At 43.4% G+C, this 26,804-nt stretch overlaps 1 protein-coding gene across 3 annotated transcripts in view; it reads right to left on the bottom strand.

Moving 5' to 3' along the window:
* Positions 1–4,308: 4,308 nt before the first annotated feature.
* MSANTD1 (Myb/SANT DNA binding domain containing 1) overlaps positions 4,309–26,804 on the bottom strand; it is a 95,722-nt gene continuing 73,226 nt past the window's right edge. For all 3 annotated transcript variants that reach the window (XM_073340143.1, XM_073340145.1, XM_073340144.1), the window contains exons 3-4: positions 25,278–25,562; positions 4,309–5,127 (exon numbers count right to left, since the gene is read on the bottom strand). In XM_073340143.1, the coding sequence (XP_073196244.1) occupies positions 4,887–5,127; positions 25,278–25,562 (526 nt within the window). In that variant the 3' untranslated portion in view covers positions 4,309–4,886. The remainder of the gene's footprint in view (positions 5,128–25,277; positions 25,563–26,804) is intronic.

Here is a 26,804-nt window from a genome sequence, read left to right on the forward strand (position 1 = left end):
CCTCTACTCTGGGTTCCAGCCCAGGGCCCTGTGGATTCCAACCGTATATAGTATCTCTTGTAACAGCTGCATGACAGCTCCAGCTCCATGACAGCTCCAGCTCCCTGGGCTACTTCCCCATGGCTTCCTCCCAACACCTTCTTTATCCTCAACACAGGACCTTCCTCCTGATGTCTGGTAACACTTGTACTTCACAGTCCTCCAGCAGTACGCCTACTCACTCTCAGCTTCTTGCTCCCAGCTCCTCACCTGTGCCTCACTGACTGAAGTGAGGTCCTTTTTAAAACCAGGTGCCCTGATTAGCCTGCCTGTCCTAATTGATTCTGGTAACTTCTTAAATTGCTCCAGGTGTCCTAATTAGCCTGCCTTAATTGGTTCCAGCAACTCCCTGATAGTTCTGGAACAACCCATTATCTTACTCAGGGAAAAGGGACCTGCTTAATCTGGGGCTAATATATCTACCTTTGATCACTAGTCCTGTAGCCACTGGCCTGACCCCGTCACAATTCATATTCCATGATTGCAGTGTAGACAAACCCTAAATCAGCAGTTTTAAAATAATTTCTTAAACTGAGGGAGACAGCAGCCAGTGTGGCACAGATTGAGCACAAAGGAATTTGGACAGAGTATGAATGTTTCTCAGAGGAAGATTCGACTGTTCGTTAACTAAATTAAACCACTAAAAAAGTAGCTTATTTTTGAATGAGAAAACCTACTTCTTAGTGACAGAGTAAAACCTTCCAGTATAACTATGGAGGTAAAAGTCAAACAGCACGTAAGTCAGGCTGAGGGCTATGCAGTTTACTGCACAAAGTTCAAAGATGGGTTGGGCCTGTTGTTGCCAAGTGATGGAATTTAATTATTTTAAGGTTCAAACAGCTACTTTAAATACATTTATTTATTTAGTTATTGCTTCCATTGTGGAGTGAGGTAGGAGTTTCTTTAATAATAGATAGCACAGACAATAGGTACCGAAGTGAAATTATCTGAATTTGACAAATAGGGAGCGTTGTCTGAATGCATCAGCCCACTTAAAGTTTGACCAGGGATGGAACCAGAGTGGTTATGCACCCAAGGCCAGTTATAATTTTGCCAGAACCAAAGTGCTCAAAAATAAAATAATATGAACTAATACATTACACTGACCAAATATATCTTTGAAGTAAGCATTAGTGTATCTTCATCTCACAGGATGTTGGTATCAGAAAGATATAAATAGGTATATATGTATATAGAAAGAGCAGTAGCACAGCTAGCTTTATGCTAAATAAAATAGACTGTACAAACAACTTCTAAGATAAATTCAGAGAGGGGATGTAGTCTAGTGAATAAATTGGAAAATGGCACAGTTCTTGCCACTAGCTATGGCCTAGGGTATGTTTACACAGCAGGTGGGAGGATGCTTCCGAGAACAGGTAGACAAACACATTAGTTTGAGTTGAGCTATCACTGTGAAAATAGCAGTGTGATTGTGGCGGCATTGGCAGTGGCTTGGGCTAGCCACCTGAGGACATACCCAGGAGGTAAGGTGAGTTTGTACTCAGTTAGCCTGAGGCACAGTGTGTGTCACCATGGTCACACTGCTAATTTTAGCAGTTTGAGCAGAACTAGCATGTCTGACTACCCATGCTGGGAATAACCTTCCCAGCTGCTGTATAGACATACCCTTAGGCGACATCTACATTACACACTGATGGCAGTGACATGTAAGGTCTATGTAGCTACATGCTGCAGTGAGAAAAGCAAGCTGTGTCCACACTGTGGTGTATAGCTACTTGTATCAGTGAAAAGCTTCAGCAGCTCCCCACTGCCAGACCCTTTCACTATGGTGAGGAATGGCTCTGGGAGAGGGGAGGCAGTGGGCTTTCCCAACTGCCTCCCCCAGCCAGAGTCTTTCCCTGTAGCCGGGGAAGGTACCAGCAGTAGGGAGTTGGCAAAGCAGGAAGTCAGCAGGGAAAGATTCAAGCAGCCAGGAGCTGGCAGAGCCTTCCCCTGCAGCTACTCCCAGGGGAATTCTGCAGCACTGCACAGGTGCAGAATTCATGTCATCCACAGATTTCTTTGCTTCCCCACAAAAAAATGACTTCTCAGGAGAAACAAAGGGAAGCTGCAAGAGAGGTCACTTGCTCCTCTCAGGCAGACCAGGGCAGCTGGCAGAGACATAAACCAGCATGGGAGGGAACTGGGCATGGGAAGACGTCAATCACCACCGGGGTGTGAGGCTGCTCAGGCATGTAAATGAGTGAACAAAACAGACTGTCTCTCTGGCTTGCTATTGCAGCATGCTTGGTGTGGAGGGGCAGGGCTTTGGGGTGTTTGGAGGTAAGGGTGAGGCAGGCTCTGTCCCCTCAGCAGAGCATAATGTTGCAGCCTGCCTGCTTAGTTGTTCCCATTGTTGTTAGTGAATTGTTCTCATCAATTCCCCCAGGAACATAAAACAGGTGTAAACATTTTTAAGTCCCATTTACATTGCCAGAATGGTGTAAAGGAGCCTTATTGTAAATGACGGTATGCATTTATAAGTGATCAGAACTAGTCAAAATTTTTGAACTGAAAAATTTTCCTATCAAAATGTGCTTTATGAACTGTTTACTACTGACCTTTCTGAAGATGGTCAATAGCTAATATAAATTGTGAGTTTGATTCCTCAGCATTCACTTGCCTATGATATACATACTGAGCATATGATTGCTTATATTTGTTGACTAATAACTAGAAATAAATGGTCAAACCTAGGTACATTACTATTAGAGAAAGGGGGGTTGGGGATTTCTGCCAATGCTCCCCACTACCATTCTCTTGCCATTCTCCATCTAGTGTATTGTAGCTTAAATAAATTACCAAAATAACTGAAACTGGCGTGATTATATTGCATTATTTTGACGAATAAAATATGCAGAATTTTGCAGAATTTAAAAATATAGTGCGCAGAATTTTTAATTTTTTGCACAGAATTCCCCCAGGAGTACCTACTGCAGAGAAAGACTCTAGCAGCAGGGAACTGCCAGATCCTCTCCCTGCTGTGAGTGGTTTTCCTGTGGAAAGGAAAGGCTCTAGCAACAGGAAAGTAGCAGGAACAATACATTGCTAAAAATAGCAATGTAGACATGGCAGTATGGCTTAGGCAAGTCAAGAGCTGTGTAGCATCTGTGCTCGGGTACACACCCACACTCTTCAGATGTGTCTTTACTCTACTCACCTAAGCTGTGCCTCACTGTCTACACAGCTATTTACACTCATGGTGAAAGGGGGCTATCAAAGTATGTAATCTAAAGAAGCATGCAGTGTGGACATATCTTTAGTTTCTCTGTATTTAACATGGGTATATGAACAATAGTTACCTTATATTTAACCTGTGTACATGATCAATATTACCTACATGACAAAGGTGTTTTGAGGGTTAAATTAAATGTCAAGTGCTTTGAAATGCTTGGATGCCAAGTACTATTATATAAATGCAAAGCACCATTTGAGAATTCTGGTCTGTAGCCACTAAGAAGAATACTCTCTTATGATTGAGTCTAATCAGCCCTTAGATGGGCAACTCTTGCTTCACAAATACAGCAGGAGCAGTGTGAACTTGACAGTAGAAATATTTGTTTCTCAAAGAGATAGCATATCAGCAGTTCAGATAATCTAGATCAGAGTTATTTGTTCAAGATGATTTTTAATGAAATACTCTATAAATAAAGACAACAAGAATGCTGCTAGTACTTCATCTTGATGACTTCTATACCATCCTTTAGGATTTCAGCTGCCTCTTGTGGTATATTAATGTTGACCACCCTCCCTTCATTTAAACCACTCCTTATAATATACTACTTCCATGTACCGTATCAAAATTATTTCACCAGCAAGAGAGATTGTTCTGGAAAAGTGTTATTAAAAATAAATGTTATACCACACTTTGAGATACCCTGGATGACCCAAATATGTGGCTATTATATCTCTGTATTGTGTTTTAGAATGAAAACTCCTTGAGGCAGTAGCAATGTCTTCCACTGTTTTGCACTGTCCCAAGCACACTATCTGTCCAGCAAATAATAAATAAGGTTATCTTTGTCTTTATTTCACTTGAGGGAGATCTATATCTAAATATAAAATGTATACACACAGTACAATATGTTTCTTTTGTGATAGAGAATAAATGGAGTTTTCTAATTGTTCGTTGATCATAAAGTCAACAGATTCCAGTTAGTAATGAAAAAAATTATACATTTAATATGAAAAGCAACTTCAAGTACTTTCAATACAGTTTAGTATTCAGTATATAGTTTTTATTTTTTTTATCAAAAGTGTATTTGGGAGATTATTTAATATTTCATTTTTGAGTACTGTTCATTTTTGCATGGAGTTTAAAATGTCCTGTGTTTGGTGATCTCAACTAGCTCTTCACAAGAATTATAGTTCACGCCACACAACCTCTGCATGTGTTTCAAAACTGAGTCTGGCTTGGACAAAGTCAGAAATGCAGTGAATGTGTCTGGAAAATACACTACTGTATTCTTCCACAGTAGGTCAGGTTGCAGACCTTGGTATGAAGCAGTACACAAGACTGCTGCTTGTAAAATAATACCTGACCTTAGCATAAATAGTACAGTAAATTTCATTTCCCAGAGCTATTCGTCCCTTAACCATTCAGTACAAAAATAGTTACAATTAGGTATATATTGCACCAATTTCCTCACTGTTATTACTTAACTCCACAAGATCCTGGATAGTTCTCACCCTGCATTAACTGTTCTCTTTGTTTCACTAGGATTACACTAAGATATTAATTTCCATAGAAAACATGGGAAAAGGGCAACAGACACACATAAGTTGTGTGATAGTGGATTTCTATAACATTGTTAAATAGTGTAGTTTAGCAGCATTCACAAAGGAAACTACACATTAGACTTGGAGATCATTTTCTCCAGTAGGTTCATCATTCTCTCCTGTAGCTGCAGGCTTTGAACTTGAATGATGTTTTGCTGATCTAGAATCCTGCGCACCTCCCTACAGGTTTCTTCCATAGCTCTGCTTAACTTCTTTTGTTCTTCCAACATGGCTTCCATTAGTTTTAGTTTCTTCTTTTGGAAACTACAGCTTTGAAGCTTTCTTTTCTTAACTGGTCTTTCTTCAGCTCTGAAATACAAATATTTTTTAAACATTAAACTCATATATCTGGTAAACTATAAGTAGGGCCTAAAATTTTATAGCCCTTTCTTGATCAAGTTATGTCTACTAGGGCTGATAAAAACCAACTTTATCCTACTATAGCTTTTTAAAAGTGCATTTTTACAGTTATATCATTTAGAAAAAGTTACTACTGAGCTTCTGGAAAAGAGCCAGGAATTTCCTTGTTTTTAACAAGGGTTTACTTTACATAATGCAAGTCAGAATATTCGCCTTTTATCGGATTTTCTTACCCTTTAAGCACCAAAGTTTTATTGTGAGAGGTTGGTTACTGTCTTTGAAGAACCCATCTTGTTAAAAATATATTTATACTGGACTTGGAATTCTAACTCCATAGCTACAGTAAACATCTCATCACCAGGCACTGCTACTTTAGGGCAAGATTGTAGCCCATTGTTACAGATCCTGCAGAGCTCTGCACCAATGAGGCTGTTCCCACTGTGGTGTAAGCCAAATCTCAAATTGTGTCCTTGCAGTACTTTCTCTTTGTGTCTCTCAATCAGTCCTTAAATTGCTGCCTGTAATTTGCCCAGAGACCTACCACCATATAGGGAGGTGTCTGGTAAGAGAAATTAACTACTACTAGACAAAATAAAGTTCTTAAGAAAATCAAATAGACTATTTCTGATCTTTGGAGAAAAATCTATGAGTTAAGTCAGCTCAACTCAAAGGCTACATAGGTGGATAAGACTACACATCCAGCCATGTTATAAATTAGCTGATGTGCCTCTGCCTGGATGTGTCAGAGCTCCCTCAACTAGGGAAATAGCATCTTTAATAGCATGCACCTGCTGTATGTCCTTATCTGAAATCTGTATGACTGTTACTTTTTTTTTTCTTTTGGGGTGGGGGGATGTCACATCTTCACAAATTGCTATTTGCTCAATGGTGCATCAAGATCAGTTTCTGGGTTTTGGAATATAGTGCTCAAATTGTTACTCAATTAGCAAGGGTCCTCACTCAGTGCACCACCTCTGAATGGTCAGTACTAGTCAGTCTTCTACACTAGGGCTTTGCAGCAGCAATGTAATGAAGAAGAAAGAGGGGTAACAGACAAACAGTAACTCTTGTTCCCCAAATGTATTGCTACCAAAGAACGACACTGACCTTCACCCTTGTTCATTCTACTTCAGAGCCTACTTGTAAACAGTGCTTCAATAAGTGGAGAAAAATTGGGAGACTGTTAAGGGAGGGAGTGAAAGGGGTATTTGCATCCTCAGTCTATGGAAAGTAGGGATCAAGAAAATTGTGTGTGCCTCTCTACAGTCAATCACTGCTCAAAAGGTTTCTGTGACCATATGGCTAAGCACAAATCTCCTAGCGTGTGGTTCTGTAGAGGCAATACTGCTGGAGAACAAGAGCAACTACTGACATGATGATCTGGAAGGAAACAGAGAAAATAATTGCTGATAAAATTTGGAGATCATGATTGGCAGAATAGTAAATGATGAGGACAGGGCAGTCATTTAGAGTGATCTGTGTTCTCCTAGTAAGGTAGGCCCAATCAAACAAAATGTGTTTTAATACAGCCAAATGCAAGGTCAGACATCTAGAAATGACGAATGCAATACATAATAGGGGTCTGTAATAAATATAAAGGGAAGGGTAACCACCTTTCTGTATACAGTGCTATAAAATCCCTCCTGACCAGAGGCAAAACCCTTTCACCTGTAAAGGGTTAAGAAGCTAAGGTAACCTTGCTGGCACCTGATGCAAAATGACCAATGAGGGGACAAGATACTTTCAAATCTGGAGGGGGGGCGGGGAACAAAGGGTTCTGTCAGTCTGTGTGATGCTTTTGCCAGGAACAGATCAGGAATGCAGCCTTACAACTCCTGTAAAGTTAGTAAGTAATGTAGCTAGAAAATGCATTAGATTTTCTTTTGTTTAATGGTTTGTAAAATAAGCTGTGCTGGAGGGAATCTATATTCCTGTTTTTGTGTCTTTTTGTAACTTAAGGTTTTGCCTAGAGGGATTCTCTATGTTTTGAATCTGATTACCCTGTAAGGTATTTACCACCCTGATTTTACAGAGGTGATTCTTTTCCCTTTTCTTTAATTAAAATTCTTCTTTTAAGAACCTGATTGATTTTTCATTGTTCTTAAGAGCCAAGCGTTTGGGTCTGTGTTCATCTGTACCAATTGGTGAGGATTATTATCAAGCCTTCCCCAGGAAAGGGGGTGTGGGCTTGGGGAGGGATATTTTGGGGGAAGATGTCTCCAAGTGATCTCTTTCCCTGTTCTTTGTTTAAAACGTTTGGTGGTGGCAGCATACTGTTCAAGGACAAAGCAAAGTTTGTACCTTGGGGAAGTTTTTAACCTAAGCTGGTAAGAGTAAGCTTAGGCGGTCTTTCATGCAGGTCCCCACATCTGTACCCTAGAGTTCAGAGTGGGGAAGGAACTTTGACATGGTGGCAGAGCGGTGGCATCATTTTGAACCAGAGATTATTTTGAACCAGAAGCACAGTAGGATTTTAAAAGGACATTTTTTTTTCCTTTGGGCTGCTTGGAAGCAGCTTTTAAGTTGAAAGCAGTTAGAGTTTTTCTGTCTCTTTGCCTGGAGACAGAGCATCTCCATAACAAAAGGATTTTTCTCTAAGATGAGACCTTTTTTTCTGATAGCTGTTCTCAGGTTACAGCACACCAAATTTTACAAGCCAGGTTTTTTTTCTTTCTAACTCTCGGGTGTAAAGTTAGTTAAAAACAGAGAGGTTACGATGTCAGAATGCAATGTTCAACAGAAGCTGAGGAAAGATAGAAGGAATATGAAAGATGGGTAGAACTCAAACTAATGGAGATTGATGCACAAGCAGCCAAAGACAAAACCAGGGGGGAGGCAAAAGAAAAAGAAATGGAGGTTGCCTACAGGAGAGCTATGGAGGCAAACGAAAAAGAAATGGAGGAGAGGGAAAAAGAGAGGAAGCATGCACTGGAGATAGAAAAGGCAAAGGCTCAGCAGAATATTCCAGATAACCCTAACAATCCTTCCCCAACAATCCACAAATGGGAGCGACTAAGTCCACAGTATGATGAATCCAGTGATATTGCTGAATATTTTCTCACCTTTGAGAGACTGTGCACACTCCATAAAATTCCTGAAACTCACAAGATGACCACATTGGTCGCAAAATTGACTGGAAGAGCTCTGGACATATTCAATAAGATTCCTATTGATGAGGCTTCTGACTATAATATATTCAAGGATTTGATTTTAAAGCAATTTCAAGTTACACCTGAAACTAACAGAGTAAAATTTCAAACCCTTATGAGAGGGCCTGGACTAAGTAATGTGGCTTATGTAAACCAGATGACAGATCTATTTGATAAATGGCTCAACGGACGGGCTGTAACTAACTTTGGAGGAATGCGGGATTTGATGATATAGGAGCAATTCCTGAATACGTCCAAGGAGGATATAAAACAGTGTTTATAGGATAAGAAAATGGACTCAGCAGGAAGTCTGGCTTCTTATGCTGATCAATACGAGCAGTCCCAGACTGCCAGAGAAGTGGGCCAAACCAGAACAAAATGGGTGGAGTGAGGAGAGAGAAACAACCCTGGTCGCAGTTGGAGCGGATACCAGAAGGGACACCCTCACACCACACCCTACTACCGGGGGCAGCTCAAGGCCCCAACTACACACCAAGGAACAGACACCTTATCGTCCCATCACACCGTTCTCCATCAACCCACCTCGCCCCAGTGACCCGTCAGCTGGATGATGTTTTAAATGTAACGAGCCAGGGCATGTAAAGGCCAACTGCCTCAAGAACCCCAACAGACTACAGATCATTGCACCGGAATCACGCCAGAGGGCCTCAGGCCCAGATGCCTCCCAGATACCCTCAGAGCGGAGGGAAACTGTGAGTGTGAACGGGAAGAAGGTCACAGCATGGAGGGACATCGGAGTATAAGTGTTGGCTAACCGTGCTTCCTTAGTGGACCCTAATTTAATCGACCCAGAGGTCCAAGTGACGATTCAACCCTTCAAGTCAAACTCTTTTGACTTGCCTACAGCCAAGTTGCCTGTCCAGTACAAGGGCTGGTCAGGAACATGGACTTTTGCAGCCTATGATGATTATCCCATCCCCATGCTGTTGGGGGAAGACTTGGCCAATCATGTGAAGCTAGCCAAGAGGGTAGGAATGGTCACCCGCAGCCAGGGTAAGCAAGCTGTCACACCTAGCTCTGTTCCAGAAACTTCTACCAAGACCCGGTCAGAGGTGATGGAACCGGACCCCATGCCAACGTCTGCAACAGCAGTAGTGGATCCAGTCACAGACACCCAGACAGAGCCAGTCCCAGAACCGGAACCAGCGGAACAACCAGCACCAGAACCATTGCCAGCACTGAATCCAGTACTTGCAACCCCAACATCAGAGGGCCCCACCGAACCTGCACTGGCAGCAGCAGATAACCCTACACAAGAGGCTCAGCTGGAGCCTGATCCCCAACATAGTACACCAGTGGAGAGCGGTTCACAGTCAACGGAAACAGTCCCATCACCTGCATCGCTTCCAGAGGGACCAAGCCCAGGTCCGCAATCCAATGAGGAACTGATGTCTCTGGCATCAGGGGAACAGTTCCAGATCGAACAGGAAGCAGATGAAAGCCTCCAGAGAGCTTGGACGGTGGCACGAAGCAACCCACTGCTTCTCAGCTCTTCAATATCTACGCGCCGACATTCTCAGCCACCCCAGGACTGACTGATCAGGCATACCACTCCATTGACACAGGTAATGCTCACCCAATTAGAGCCCAACCTTACCGGGTGTCTCCTCAAGCTAAAACTGCTATAGAACGGGAGATCCAGGATATGCTACAGATGGGTGTAATCCGCCCCTCTGGCAGTGCATGGGCATCTCTAGTTCCCAAACCAGATGGGGAGATACACCATTTAGCTTATGGTAGTCCACGCAAAAACTTAACTCGCCCAGATAACTATCCAATGCCACGCACAGATGAACTTTTAGAGAAACTGGGACGGGCCCAGTTCATCTCTACCTTGGACTTCACCAAGGGGTACTTGCAGATACCGCTAGATGAATCCACCAAGGAAAGGTCAGCCTTCATGACACATGTCGGGCTGTATGAATTTAATATGCTCCCTTTCAGGCTGTGGAATGCACCCACCACCTTCCAAAAACTTGTAGATGGTCTCCTAGCAGGATTGGGAGAATATGCAGTCACCTACCTTGACAATGTGGCCATATTTTTGGATTTCTGGGCAGAACACCTGGAACATCTACAAAAAGTCTTCGAGCACATAAGGGAGGCAGGACTAACTGTTAAGGCTAAGAAGTGTCAAATAGGCCTAAACAGAGTGACTTAACTTGGACACCAGGTGGGTCAAGGAACTATCAACCCCCTACAGGCCAAAGTGGATGCTATCCAAAAATGGCCTGTCCCAAAGTCAAAGAAACAGGTCCAATCCTTCTTAGCCTTGGCCGGATATTATAGGCGATTTGTACTGTAATACAGCCAAATCGCCGCCCCACTGACAGACCTAACCAAAAAGAAACAGCCAAATACCGTTCAGTGGACTGAAGAGTGTCAGAAGGCCTTTAACCAGTTTAAAGCGACACTCATGTCTGACCCTGTGCTAAGGACCCCAGACTTTGACAAACCGTTCCTAGTAACCACAGATGCGTGTCTAAGCGTGGTGTGGGAGGAGTCTTAATGCAGGAAGGACTGAATCAAGAGTTCCATCCTGTTGTGTTTCTCAGAAAGGACCTGTCTGAGAGGGAAAGCCACTGGTCAATCAGTGAAAAGGAATGTTACGCCATTGTCTACGCTCTGGAAAAGCTATGCCCATACATTTGGGTACAGTGTTTTCACCTGCAAACTGACCATGCTGCGTTACAGTGGCTTCATACCGCCAAGGGAAATAACAAAAAGCTTATTCAGTGGAGTTTAGCTCTCCAAGATTTTGATTTTGACATCCAACACATCTCAGGAGCTTCCAACAAAGCAGCTGATGCACTCTTCCGTAAAAGTTTCTCATAATCAACTGGTTAAAATCATCCTTGAGATGTGGAAAATATTGTTAGTCTTTATACAGTTAGTAGTATATTTAGAGGTGCATGTGTCTTATTAACTCTGTTTTCTCCTAGAGCTCTAGGACGAAATCATAGCCAGCGTTTCACCCTATCTGTGATTTGGGTGGTATGTCATAAATATAAAGGGAAGGGTAACCACCTTTCTGTATACAGTGCTATAAAATCCCTCCTGGCCAGAGGCAAAACCCTTTCACCTGTAAAGGGTTAAGAAGCTAAGGTAACCTTGCTGGCACCTGATGCAAAATGACCAATGAGGGGACAAGATACTTTCAAATCTGGAGGGGGGGCGGGGAACAAAGGGTTCTGTCAGTCTGTGTGATGCTTTTGCCAGGAACAGATCAGGAACGCAGCCTTACAACTCCTGTAAAGTTAGTAAGTAATGTAGCTAGAAAATGCATTAGATTTTCTTTTGTTTAATGGTTTGTAAAATAAGCTGTGCTGGAGGGAATCTATATTCCTGTTTTTGTGTCTTTTTGTAACTTAAGGTTTTGCCTAGAAGGATTCTCTATGTTTTGAATCTGATTACCCTGTAAGGTATTTACCACCCTGATTTTACAGAGGTGATTCTTTTCCCTTTTCTTTAATTAAAATTCTTCTTTTAAGAACCTGATTGATTTTTCATTGTTCTTAAGAGCCAAGCGTTTGGGTCTGTGTTCACCTGTACCAATTGGTGAGGATTATTATCAAACCTTCCCCAGGAAAGGGGGTGTAGGGTTTGGGGGGGGGATACTTTTGGGGAAGACGTCTCCAAGTGATCTCTTTTCCTGTTCTTTGTTTAAAACACTTGGTGGTGGCAGCATACTGTTCAAGGACAAGGACAAGTTTGTACCTTGGGGAAGTTTTAAACCTAAACTGGTAAGAATAAGCTTAGGGGGTCTTTCGTGCAGGTCCCCACATCTGTACCCTAGAGTTCATATTTGGGAAGGAACCTTGACAGGGTCTGTATCCTGGAAAATAGTGACGGAAATAGATTTAGGTTTCATAGTGGACAAACTCCTCAACATGAGTTCCAAAGGTGATGCTGTGGCAAAAAAAGGGCTAATTCATTGGATGTATTAACAGGGGAGTAGTGAGTAGGAAGGTGATTTTACTTGTGTGTATGGCATTGGTGAGACCAGTACTAGAATATTGTGTCCATTTCTGGTGTGCATATTTTTTAAAAGATGCTGAAAAATTGGAGAGGGTGAAGAGAAGAGCCAGAAAAATTATTTGTGGGCTGGAGAAAATGCCTTAAAGAGCTCAATCTGGTTAGTTTATCAAAAAGAAGATAAAGAGCTGACTTGATCCTAATGAATAAGAACCTTCAAGGGGAGAAAATACTGGGCACTAAAGGGCTCTTCGGTCTAGTGCAGAAAGGCATAACAAGAACCAGTGGCTGGAAGTTAAAGCCAGGCAAATTCAAAATAGAAATACTTGTGATTAAGCATTAGAACGGACTACCAGGGAAATGGTGCATTATCTAGCTCTTGATGTCTTCAAATCAAGACTGAATACCTCTGTGGAATACATGATTTAGACAAAAACAGAGGTGAAAGTAAGCCAGTATGCACCGGTACGGTGTACCGGTAAGAGCCGGTGCGCCGTACCAGGACCGGCTTTCCGAGAGGGCAATTTAAAGCCCTGGGGTAGCAGCAGCGGGGCTGTGGCGGGGATTTAAAGGGCCCCAGAGCTCCAGCCGCTGCTAACCCCCCACCCCCAGGGCCCTTTAAATCCCGGCCTGAGCCCTGCTGCCTGAGCCCTGGGGTAGGGATAGGGGGGCTCTGGCGGGGATATAAAGAGCCCCGGAGCTCCAGCCACCGCTACTGCCCCGGCCCTTTAAATCCCCGCCGGACCCCTGCTGCCGAAGCCCTGGGGTAGCGGCGGTGGGGCTCTGGCGAGCATTTAAAGGGCCAGGGCGCTAGCAACAGCTGGAGCTCTGGGGCCCTTTAAATCCCCAATGGAGCCCGGTCACCACTGCAGCAGGGCTCAGGCGGGGATTTAAAGGGCTCGGGGCTCCGGCAGCTGCTACCACAGCAGAGCCCCAGGCCCTTTAAAGCTCTGCCAGAGCCCATAGCCCCAGGGTAGCAGTGGCAGCCGGGAGCCCCCAGGGCTCCTCAGTGATTTAAAGGGCCCAGGGCTCCGCTGCAGTAGCGGCAGCTGGAGCCCTGGGCCCTTTAAATCGCCCCCGAACCATGGGGCTCCCAGCCACCTCTGCAGCTGGTAGCTCGGGGGTGATTTAAAGGGCCCCAGGCTCCCAGCTGCCGCTACTGTAGCTGGAGCCCTGGCCCTTTAAATCAAGATTTAAAGGGCCCGGGGATTTAAGGCCCTGCCTCTTCCGGTTGAGGCCACGCCCCTTGCTCAGGACTCCGGCGTACCGGTAAGTCTTCTAACTTACTTTCACCCCTGGATAAAAACAAGTCATTGGGCTCAGTACTGGAATAACTGAGTGAAATTATATGATCTGTGTTATACAATAGGTCAGATTAGATGATATAATGGCCCTTCCTGGTGTTAAAATCTATTAATCTATTAAAATATTTCCCTTCCCCACCCGCTCCCAATATGAGAGAAATGGCAATATAGATGGCACCTCAGTGACATAAACAAGTCTATAAATTGTGTTCTGTCACTATTTTAACAATTGTCAGGCATATAAATTCTTCCTCAGAGAGAAAAAATGTTTTCAATCAGATGAAATCTATTTATAGTGTAGTTGGCAGTTTGATTTGGGGGGGGGGGTCACTAGAATACACTATTACATAAAGCTGTCAGATGTTTTATGGTTATTGCAATATAATGCAAGTTCTGTTAGTTCCCAAGAGCAAGACTCAAATAAAAATAGGTACCCCATTAAAAGAAAACAGATTCCAACTATTTCATCTCATCTACAAAATACTAGAAAATTCATTTGTTCTCATGTTAGTCACATTACAGCTCAGCAGCAAAATGTAAGTTGTTTTGGTTTTTTTTTTACAAGAGGGTCTCAGATTAAGGAATTCAGACAAAATGCACACATCTAGCTTAAACTACTTTTTGCTTTAAAAAAGAGAACATATATTTATACTGATCAAAATGTAAATCTTGGCACTTTCTAATATTATGAGAGTTGAATATTAAATCCAGTATTTTAAAAAAATTGTCATAAGATACACAACTGCCTTCTGCTGCATTAAAAAATATTTGGGAAGCTGACAAAGCTGGCACAAAGCTATTTTGGGGAACTTAAAAGTTTTCAAAGGTTTAAAGGTCAACTTAAGAAACACCTGTTTGAAATTTTTTACTCATTCATTGTTGCAAGTAACACTTAAGATAACTATAACTAAAGAAGAGAAAATTATTTTCAGTTTACTTTGTACATTTGACAACTCTGTGTATAGCTATCTATAGTTTCACTATAGTTAGTTTCTCCTGCTTCTGTGTGTTTCGGAAACCAACAGGAGAGAGATAAACATTTAAAAAATAGAAACATACAGGGATAAAAATACCAAAGTTGAGGGGAGGACTTAGGGATGGACGCAAGCGATTTTTCACTCAAGGACCCAATACTGCTTTTAATTCATTTTTAAAAAACTAAATAGATTAAACTGACATTGTCCCTTTAGTGAAAAGGACATATGCAAAAAATCAGAATGGATCCAAATTCTATAGCTAATACTTCTCTCCCTTGCTACTCATTCCCAACTGTTGCTGATATATAGGATGATATGTTAATTCCTCAAGATGAAATCACTTCTTAGCTCAGTATTTTCCATACTACCGCTAAAACAAATAGCTTCTCTCTCAACATGGCAACTGCCAGTGACTTTAATCCAGCAGTTGTCATTAGCAGCATTTCATGTCAGTCAAAATATAAGAATCTCCACCCTTTTCAGTTTAAATTATTATCAAGAGAACTGATGGAATTGTAGGATTCAGGCTTCTCTAAAGAGGTCAATCTATATAGCTTTTAAAAAAATACCTTATGACAATAACTCCCTCTTTTTATCCCCTTCCAAATATAGGTACCATTTATGCTGCATGTTTGTGTCACCTTTGGTCATGAAGGACAACAACTGCTTGTACAAGCAGGCCATGTCACTCATCTGACATAGTTATTCAAAACCATCAAGTTGTGTCTACAGAGCAACTTTTTTCACAGCACAACTGTGTGTCCAACTTGTGCACATCCACATCTACCATATTTGTTTAAAGGGGGTCTGTAGTACTGCATTGTGGGAAAATCTGGGTAGCCCTCTTATACTACTGCAGCAAGGGATAAAGTGTCCAGAGGGCATGCACATTAGTATTTTGTGGAGTAATATATTTGGGAGGTCCTACCACCCAGATTGGTGGGAGAAAGTCAGACCAGCCAATCTAGTCAAATAGCCACAGTTACAGGAAGACAGTAAGTTTAGGCTGATGGCAAAAGCAAAACATGGTTAACTGCCACATGGACATACAGCACATTTATAGCCACCTATGTAATTAAGCAGTTACATACTCTTTGAAGTTAGAATAATTTGGACTGCACACAGTCCTTTGAGTTTACCAACTGGGTAAGCACAGCTTAAACTGTTTTTGACTGAACCAGATTCTAACACTATTTGGCCAACTAGTGAGAATGAAACCAAATCATTTAGAAGCAAGTTCGAAACATATTTTAACCTAGGTCTCTTAGCGAGAGCACAGCTTTTAACACCTCAACACTTGCTGGCCAAACCGGTTAACTCCTGTTCAGCCACAGCAGAGTGTAAACCTGTTGTAAGGCCTGTATAAATCAGGACAACATCCACCTCAGAAAACCAAAATCTTTTATCATCATTTTTGGCCTGACCACACTACAATGAAACTTAGCTAGTGCTTTCATGCAACTTGTCACATGGTTTTCCTAATCAGTTGGAACAAGAACTGTGCTCTAAACCTGCTATTACACCACATGCCACAGACAACCTAGGACTGCATCTACATTTGCAAATTTTATGGACAAAATTCACTACCGGTGCAGCTCTACTAGTAGTAGAAATAGTAGAAACTGTAGTTACCAGTGTATCATGAAATCTTGCTTTGAGTGGCCTTTTCTACACCAACTGTTTTAGAGAAATCTTCCACTATTGCACTGGCACTGGAGCAAATAAAAAACAGCCACCAGTATTCTCACTGCAGGGGATGGGTTCTTCAGTTCCCCAGACTGTAGGAGGCAGATGTTTTGATTGGCTGGGTTGACACTCCAGATGATTCCTACCACTGAAGATCCCCTCCAGAATTTCCACTGCCTCCAAAGGTAAAGTAGCCTAGGAGTCTGGTCTTCTGTAGACTGTCCATAACCTGATTAATCTTTTCTTCTTTTTCCTTTTTGTTCTAGGGCCTCTTTCCTTCAGCTCTCCACTCTTTTAGTTTGGGGTTACTCGCTTTTTAAAGGTCATTTAAATTTACTTTACAGGGCTTTGGGAACTTTTTGCCAAGCTCCGCCTCTCAAATTAGCTCCTGGCAATGGATGAAAAAGCAAAAAAGAAGGGAAAGGGCAGAGTCAGTACCCTGTGCTCAGCACCCTTGGCCAAGTATATTAAAAGGGAAAGTGTTCCTTTTGCACCCTTAACCTTGGTGATACCATGGTTACGAAGCAGGCCACCAGCCCACCCCAACAGGATAGCATGGTGGCAGCTGTGGACAGACGAGGGGTCCAGAAAGACAAAATATTGACAAAAGTGCCCTGGACACCGGGGGCTCATACCATGGTCACTGATGCAGACTAGGCCCCATCACCAGGTGAAAGCAGGCAGTCAGCCTGGCCTGACAGGACAGCACAGTGACAGCTACAGACAAGTGAAGGGCCCAGAAAAACAAGGTGCTATGGAAAAAAGCACCCTGGACACCAGGGGCTCAATCCACGGCCACTAATGTAAACTGGCTCCATCACCAGATGTCCCATCCCAAGAGGACAGACCAGGAAGGATCCAGGAGCTCCAGCCAACAGAACTGGCTTAGGGTAACTCCCTGGGGCTCCAGTCACCACTCCAGCAGACAAAGCACCATGACAAGGGGCAGTACATATAGCCAGGGACCTCCCTCATTCTGCCACAGGCCGTGCTGCACCCCCTCTGATCCTCAGGGGTCCCAAGAACCAACAGTGTCACAGAGAAACCAGTATCTCACCATTGCCCCTTTTTCCCTTTACAGTGGGGTTGATGTGGCCATTTTGGACCCAGGTGGCCATTTTAGAACACGCTCTTGGCAGAGCCTCAGCAGCAGCCATCTTAGGGCCCTCATCTCACAGAAGAAATGAGCACAGGAGGAGACAAACATACAGGCCACTCTTTATCCATTTCCCCATCTTTCTTCCTGGTGTCTAGGTGGTGGGAAAAAGGGACCAGAAAGCAGATAATAAAGAATCTGAGGTGAAGGAAATCCAAGAGGATCACCAGGAACTCTTTTTCCCTGAACAGTATTATAAATCTATTCTGAGAAAACCAATAAGGCAATTGCTTATCTTCCCTGATACTCAGCCAAAAAGGGTAAAAAAGGGGTTGAGGATGAGGAGGATGTCAGAGAGACAAAATACCCATAAATAAGTTCCAGTGAACTCTACAGGTGACACTTACATTCTCACCCTGGCCTTATACCTTAAGGCTGTAAAAGTGGAATGGGAAAACCTGGCTAAGTCAAAGAGTTTGACAAAAAGAGCAAAAATCTATAACGTCCACCAATCAAAAAGTGTTCTTGGTGGTTTTACCTAAAATGGACACAGTCTTGTCAACTCTCATCAAGGACACTGTCTTCCACACTGAAGGGGACTTCCTACTGACAGAAGGTGGAATCAGTCGTATGCAGAGACTATGAATTGGCCTCAGCACCACTCAGAGCCTCAGCAACAGACACCTATTTTTGCCAGAGCAGTACTTGCTTATATTGAGTCCTCTCAGACATTCTCAAAAAAGTGAAAAGATCCAAGGGATTGGGCTCCTCAAAGAAAACCTCTAACATATGCTCTAGTTTCAGATGCTTTCAGGTTCTCCACCTGATCAATCGTGTCCAATGCAGTGGCAAGAGGGTGTATTTGGCCACTGACACGGAAGGCAGATATTTCCACAGAACAGGTTTCAGTTTCCATGTCCCTGGGGGAAAAAACCTCATCAGGGAACCAGCGGAAAGACCTGCTGCAAATCACAGGACAAACCAAAAAAATCTGTCTCCTCTGTTAATGGCAACAAACTCAGAATAGTTTTTAACCCATCTTTTCACTCTAGGCTGTCCATTCAAGGTTATGGAGCTTTATACAGATATGGTTGGAGACACAACATATTGTCTAAGAATGGTTGGGGGAAAGCCAGCTCCAATAAACTTTGTGACACCTTCTCCATGAATGTTCTTAAGAATAATCAAGGGCTCCACAACCTTCCCCTCGGAGGCAATCTATCTCTTTTTGTTCTCACCTGGTTTGCCTCCACCACAGACAAATGTGGAAGAGAGATCATTTCCCAGGGTTATGCCATAGAACTTAGAAAGACCTTCTGCCCCAGATGTCTTCTCTCTCAATAATCAAGAAGCTGTCCTAGATTTAAAGACTCAACAAGTCAATCCACTCTCAAGTCCAAAAGGAGACCGCTTAGTCCACCCTGGCAGCCATCACACAGGGGGATTTCCTAACCTCCATGGACTTGATGTGCACATATTTCTTCACCCCCATCTTTCCAACCCACAAACAGTACCTCCAGTTTGCATAGTACACCCTGCACATACATACAATGCCCTTCTTTTTGGCATGCCACCACCTCTATGGTATTCACAGTGGTCCTGGTGGTAATAGTGGCATCCCTACATTTTGATGTTATCCTGTAAGAGTCCCTTCCCTACAGAAGTCAGTCAGGGATGCTCAATTGACAGTACATACCTTTCAACAGCATGGGTTTATAATCAATCCAAAGAAAAGCCAGATCATCCCTACACAGACCATAGAACACCTGGGGGTTTTGCTGAATACCACACTCCACAGGGCTTTCCTCTCCAGAGACAGGCAGGCATGGATTCTGGAGCAAACATATAAGCCCACACTCCTGCATGAAGGACTTACTGCTACATAGTATTATGTTTGTTTTCGTGCATATACCTAGCCTCATGGGCAAATTTTCATTTCAATTGTTTACACTACTACATACTGATCTCCTCTACTCTCTGTAAGACTCCCCTCCATAGTAAATGGTCTCTCAGATGGTGGTTACATCTGAAGAGGGACACCATAATGATGGATGCTAGATTGAGGGGATGGGAGTTCACAGAACCCAACACATTGTACAAGGTCAGTGGTCAGGGACAGAATCTCATATGTCATTAATCATTTGGAACTGTGAGTGATTTGTCTAGCTCTTCCAGCACTCTTTCCCACTTAAAACTCCAGACACATACTTGTATTCACAGACAATACCACTGCCATGACATACATGAATGGACAAGGGGGCACACAGTCATGCTGATTACAAACAGAAACCATAACCTTTTTCAGTTAGGCTGAGAGATACATTGTCAGTTCGAACCATGCATATCAAAGGGAAACTGAATTCCATGGCAGATTGCCTCAGCCACAGAAGAGCAGTCCAAGGGGTGTGATGTCTCCACCAGAGGGAGTTCAATGACATAATCAAGACTTTTGGGAAACTAATATGGGATTTCTTTGCATCCAGTTCCGACACCAAGACAAATAGCTTCTATAGAAGGAGCAGAGATCTTTGGGCCAGGAGAATTAACATCTTCTCCCACATGTGGCCAAAGGCTCTTCATTTTTGCATTCCCTCCTTTTCCCATGATAACATGCAAGATCCAACCGTCACAGCAACGACAAGCTACAATGATTTTGACCACGCACCATTGGCCCAGACAACCTTGTTTTTTCAGACCTCAAGTTGCTGTCTGCAGCCCCTCCACTACCACTACAATTCATTCCAGATTTATTATCACAGGGCAATCTGTTCCATGGCAACCCAGCATCTGGAATCTGACTGCCTGATTACTGAGTGGTCACATTAAAAAACACTGCAGAGGCAACACTATTGTCTTCCACAGCAGCAGCAATATTGTCCTCAGTGCCCATTTGATCAGCCTTTCCCTGTTCCGAGGCACCACACTACTCCAGAAAGAGGGATAGATCAGAAATCAGTTGGGCTTGGGGTTCGGCCAGTCCACATGACTTCCCCTGGCACCCTTCAAGTGCCCATTTTGACTCCTTGGTCAGAGTACTGTTCCAGTCATTGCTCCTCCCTCCTCATCTCTCCCCACTGGGGACAAGCTGGCCTGCTTTCACAGTGCTTGGGGCTCAGTCACCACTGACAGCTGGTTCCAAAGCACCATCAGTTTGGGTTATGCCATTCAGTTCCTCTCCACACCTGCTTCCCCTCCCTCCCTCTTCAGGAACCCCCTCTCATGAGATACTGTTCCTTGAGCAGGTCTGTTTTCTGCTGGCTTTAGGAGCAGTGGAGGAGGTTCCACCAAAACACCAGGGTCATGGCTTCTACTCCGGATACCAAAATGCAAGGGAGGAGTAAGACCCATCCTCAACCTTCACAGCCTCAACAAATATATCAGGTACATGAGGTTCTCAATGGTCACTCTATCTACTGTTCTTCCTGCATTGTCTCAGAAAGACTGGTTTGCTGCTCTGGACCTTCATAGAATCATAGAATATCAGGGTTGGAAGGGACCCCAGAAGGTCATCTAGTCCAACCCCCTGCTCGAAGTAGGACCAATTCCCAGTTAAATCATCCCAGCCAGGGCTTTGTCAAGCCTGACCTTAAAAACCTCTAAGGAAGGAGATTCTACCACCTCCCTAGGTAACGCATTCCAGTGTTTCACCACCCTCTTAGTGAAAAAGTTTTTCCTAATATCCAATCTAAACCTCCCCCACTGCAACTTGAGACCATTACTCCTCGTTCTGTCATCTGCTACCATTGAGAACAGTCTAGAGCCATCCTCTTTGGAACCCCCTTTCAGGTAGTTGAAAGCAGCTATCAAATCCCCCCTCATTCTTCTCTTCTGCAGGCTAAACAATCCCAGCTCCCTCAGCCTCTCCTCATAACTCATATGTTCTAGACCCCTAATCATTTTTGTTGCCCTTCGCTGGACTCTCTCCAATTTATCCACATCCTTCTTGTAGTGTGGGGCCCAAAACTGGACACAGTACTCCAGATGAGGCCTCACCAATGTCGAATAGAGGGGAACGATCACGTCCCTCGATCTGCTCGCTATGCCCGTACTTATACAGTACAACTGTATTGTTCAGGACAACTACTTTCATGTGGTGATTTTGCTGAGCCACAGAAAGTTCCTTTGATTTGTTGTGGCAGAACACCACTTTGAGTACACAGGTACTTCAAATTCGGCCTCTCTTCAGCCCCCATATTTTTACTGAATGCATGGTCGTTGTTATGGTGTATGTCAGGAAGAAGGGAATTCACATCTGAACAACTGAGAGGCAGATCCAGAGATGAAGTTTTTGCTCATGTTGGCACCATACTGTGCTTTCTCGACCATCTGGGTCTCAATCCTAAACACTGGAAAGTCAACCTTAGCCCACACTCAAAAACTGAGTTTATTGGGGTCCTGTTAGATTCCCTGTCTGAAGCTTTCCACCTCACCTGTCAGTTGGCTGTTTTGCATGCCTTTTCCACAATCCTGATCATACCTCAAGCTCAAGGCAGATTGGGCCAGGCTCATTCTCATCGCCCCAGCATGGCCAAGACAGTGCTGGTTCTCCAAATTTTCGCACTCTCTATTCAGCTTCCCATACCACCGCTTCCTCCCTATCCCAACCTAGTCACTCAGAACCAACGCAGCACCTTGCATCCTTCACTCAGCTCCCTGCATCTCACAGTGTGTCTGCTGAATGAGGAGTAAGAGCAGTGTTCAGCAGCTGTCCAACAGGTCCTCCTTAACAGTAAAAAAGCATCCACTAGGATGGCCTATCCAGCAAAATGGAAATGATTTTCAGTGTGGTCATTAAGCCAACAGAAGCCAACCAATACTGGCCTATATCTAGGACATTTTGGAATACCTGCTCCACCTTCAGTTGTTGGGGCTAGTGTTTAGTTCATTGAAAGTGCATCTGGCAGCGATATCAGCATTTTATCCCCTCATTCAGGGGGAAAAAAAATCAGTCTTCTCCAATACCATGGTAACAAGATTCTTAAAAGGGCTCCTCTGTCTACATCCACCCAGTCTGAGAGCCAGTTCCTCTATGGGAACCTTAACACAGTCATAGCGTCCTTACTGGGATCTCTGCTCGAGCCCCTGGTGTCTTGTCCCGTTCTGTATTGTGTCAGAAAACTGCATTCCTGGCAGCGATAACCTCTGCAAAGAGTGTGAGAGAGTTGCAGACTCTTATAGCAGAGCCTCCTATACACAATTTTCCAAAGACAAGGTGACTCTATTATCCACCCACAATTTTTGTCTAAAGTGGTCTCTCAGTTTCATTTGAACCACATGGTATATTTACTTGTGTTCTTTTCTAAGCCGCACTCATCTCTGGAGAAGCAGCATCTCCATACCTTAGACGTCCAGTGACGGACATCTTTTATTTGGACAGGACTAAATCGTTTCATGCTTTACCTCATTTGTTTGTGACATAGGCAGATCACATGAAAGGTCATGTGGTCTCTTTGCAGATGATCTCCAAATGGATAACATCCTGCATCAAAAATGCATATGAAATAGCCTCAGCTATGCCCCTTCAGCAGATGTGAGTTCATTCTACGAGGGCATAAGCAACATCCATAGCACGCCTCAGTGACATTTCCATATTGGACATTTTCAGGGCTGCTGTGTGTCATTGATACATACATTCACAAACCATTACACCATAACCACATCTTCCAGGGCGGATGCAAGCTTTAGTACCATGGGCCTGTAGTCCTTATTTAGGTAGACTATGAGCGCTACTTCCTGGCGAGGGATACTACTTGTGAGTCACCTAAGTGGAATATACATCTGTATCTACTTGAAGAAGAAGAAACTGTTACTTACTGTTACGTGTTCTTTGAATCAGATATGTATTCCACAACCCACGCTCCATCCCCTCTGCATCGGAATCTTGTGTCTGGGCATTTGGTGAGAAGGAACTGGGGGGTGGGGAACGACACTAAATCACATAACCAAAGGAGGAGTGATGGCCATGAGGTGCAAATGCCGCCCCTCTGTGGGTACTGCTAGGCAAATTTCTCTTGCTCAAATGTGCTGGTATTGCACACACCTAAGTGGAATACACATTGGCACCATATCTCAAAGAACCATAGTTAAAATAATGACAGGTTTCAGAGGAACAGCCGTGTTAGTCTGTATTCGCAAAAAGAAAAGGAGTACTTGTGGCACCTTAGAGACTGGTCTCTGTGTATATAATGCCTTCTGCAGTTTCTACAGTATGCATCCGATGAAGTGAGCTGTAGCTCACGAAAGCTTATGCTCAAATAAATTGGTTAGTCTCTAAGGTGCCACAAGTACTCCTTTTCTTTTATAGTTAAAATAAGTCACCATTTCTTTCCTGACTCCCTTTCAGATAGTGGCATCTTTTACATTATGCTCTTATAACCCACCCAGAAATACTTCTAGTGCAAAATGAGGCTCATTGTATTCCCAGATACAAAAGGCTGTAATACCTATCACAAGTATCACTTTTAGCTGCTGGCAGTCCAAGGTTCAAACATCCTGCAGTTTTTCCTCAAGCCAGATGGACGAATACCTCAAACATTTTTTAAAAATACCTTGTTTGTATCAGCAAATATTCTACTGATTGTGTTTACAGGTAGATGTGTTTGCAGACAATGAATTTTATGTTATTATAGAATATTTGCAGAAATCAAATTTTGAATTTGCAGAAGAAACATGATTCTAGGAGTTATGCTGATCCAGTCAAGAAAGTTTGAATATCAGACATCAAATACTTACAATGAACTGGTAATTGTACAAGAATTACTTGTGAATTGATATATGGCTACAGACCAAGAGTTAGTCACAGACATTACTCCGTAAATACTTGTAAACAGGAAATACATTTAAAATCATCAGCTGCTTAGGGACAGCTACACTCATTGAAAGAAGTAGTCTCAGCTCTACTCCCTCAGCTCTCAAACTACTCAAATGCAGGCCTGAAAGCCCATTAACCCAGACTAGTTCGTGTGGTTTTGATTCTAGTTCAACAGTTTCACTATTGGATGACTGATTTGTAATTTTACTGTTATCCATAAAATCTTCCTATTGCACAGACTCATGATAAGGATCTCTAGGATGAACTTAATATTTTCTTCTGACAGAAGACTGCAATCAGTTCTTATTTCCACCACGTTTTGGGATGAAAACTGAAAGCAGTGAAGTCTGAAATGTGAGTCGTGTCTACAGCACTGCTTTAGGCTAAAATCATGCTGTCCAGGGGATTCAAGTGTTATCAACAACAGAAAAGCATGTTTGCATTCCTCATACTAACTATTACTTGAAAGAACTAACATTTTAAATTATATTTAATTTAATTATATTTAAAAGTGGCTGCAATGCACTTTAAAAGATGCTTGATGGAAAACTGAAGCATAACTGACAATTACATCAAGTCTGAACAAATACTCGATTTGCATTTTTAAAGCTCTCTCTCTCACACACATACACACTTTAATAATAGTTGACTCTATTGAAATATCATACTCATATTGAGGGAAATAGCAATGGCTAGAGCAAGGCAAAATACAGCTAAGAAACATGTTATACTTCCTACTCTGAAGCTTCCTACATTGTTATACATATGCACTGCAGTACTAGCCTGGGCCACTCCTACCTTGGTAGAAATGCTATGCCTCTCATAAGCAGAGGGACCCATGCTAAATTTTGACAATGCTGCGTGGTGTTTTGTGGTGCTGACCTATCCCCACAGACAAAAACAAACAAAAACAAAACCCTTAGTCTAGCTGTTTAGGTAAAGACCAGCAAACTCATCTCACTTGTGACTTAAGAAAAGCAATGGCAAGAGTGATTAATGTAAACATTCTACAGTTTTCCAATAACACAACAGAACTAGTCTAATGTGTGAAATATGAGAAAAGAAAAGAAAAAATTCCACCTCAACTTATAAGAAAGTAAGCTTGATGAGCTCTCTGAATGTTCATCTTCAAAACATTCTTCCCTTCCTTCGTACGTAAACTGGTTATACGGCAAGTACAGAGGTGTAGACTTAGCTGATGGAGACTGCGAGGCCTCAGTCTGTGATGTAGAAGGGCCTGGTTGCTGACTTTCATGCATTTTCACATCACTGTGGTCTGATACTTTAGACAGGATTCTATCAATGGTTTTATAATAAGGCCAGTCAGGTGCGACGGTTTCACTATCAGTCATGCATTTTAATTTCCTGTAAAGGCATACAAGAGAAAGGTCTGAAAACACAGAAACAAGCATTTCATACAGATCTTAAACTTCTATCTCAAAAATCTGTTTCAGTCACAAAAGATAACTCTGATCATTTGACAGGCAAACTGAAAATCCTTAATAAGAATAACATTAGACAGCAGTTTTTGGCCTTTGATATCAAGTGAGATCATCAGTTTATTTTCATGATTTTGTCCAGTGGTGAAAAGGTGCACGTTACCCCAAGTTGAGTTCAATACCAGTACTGAAAAATAACAGCTTCTACTAGCGAAGAGAATTCATTTAAATAATTTAATAATGAATACGCTTGTTATAACAGTGCTGGTTGCTCCCTCTTACAAAATGACAAATCTGATCAGGGTTTAAAACAGCATATTTTAATAAGAGTTACCAAACAGTAGATCGCGATCAACTGGTCGATCCTGGAGCCTCTGCCAGTCAACCATGATCTCCGGCCGCTAAATGTCCAGCGGCACAGCAGGGTTAAGGCAGGCTCCCTGCCTGCCCTGGCCCCATGCTGCTCCCAGAAGTAGTCAGCACACCCCTGAGGCCTTGGGGGAGGGAAGGGCAGGGGTCTCCACGCGCTGCTCCTGCCTACAAGCACCACCCCCACAGCTCCCATTGGCCAGAAATGGGAGCTGTGGGGGCAGTGCTTGCAGAGAGTGCATGGAGCCATGTGCCTTCCCCCCAGAAGGGCCGCATGGGTGCGATGGCCACTTCTCGGAGTGGTGTAGGGCTAGGGCAGGCAGGGAGCCTGCCTTAGTCCTACTGCGCCACCGACCGGGAGCCGCCCGAGGTATGTGCTGCTCTGCGGGAACCTGTACCCTTCCCCTGAGCCAGCACCCCATACTCACTCCTGCACCCTGAACCCCCTTCTGCACTCCAACCCCCTGCCCCAGACCTGAGCTTCCTCCCACAGCCAGCACCCCGTACCCTCTCCTGCATCCCAACACTCTGCCCTAAGCCCCAGCCCAGAGCTTACACCCCCTCTCACACCCCAACCCCCTGCCCCAGCCTGGTGACAGTGAGTAAGAGAGGAGACAGAGCAATGGAGGGACAGGGGGGTGAAGTGAGTGGGGCGGGGCCTCAGGGAAAGGGTGGGGTAGATCCTGAGTTGCACTTAAACTCAAAAAGTGATCTTGTGCCTAAAAAGGTTGGAGACTACTGAGCTAGTGAGAGTACCCCAGCCCCCTGTAAATGGAATTAGAACTGACCAACTATGTCA

The sequence above is a fragment of the Lepidochelys kempii genome, chromosome 4 (assembly GCF_965140265.1).
Source record: "Lepidochelys kempii isolate rLepKem1 chromosome 4, rLepKem1.hap2, whole genome shotgun sequence".
NCBI lineage: Eukaryota > Metazoa > Chordata > Testudines > Cheloniidae > Lepidochelys > Lepidochelys kempii.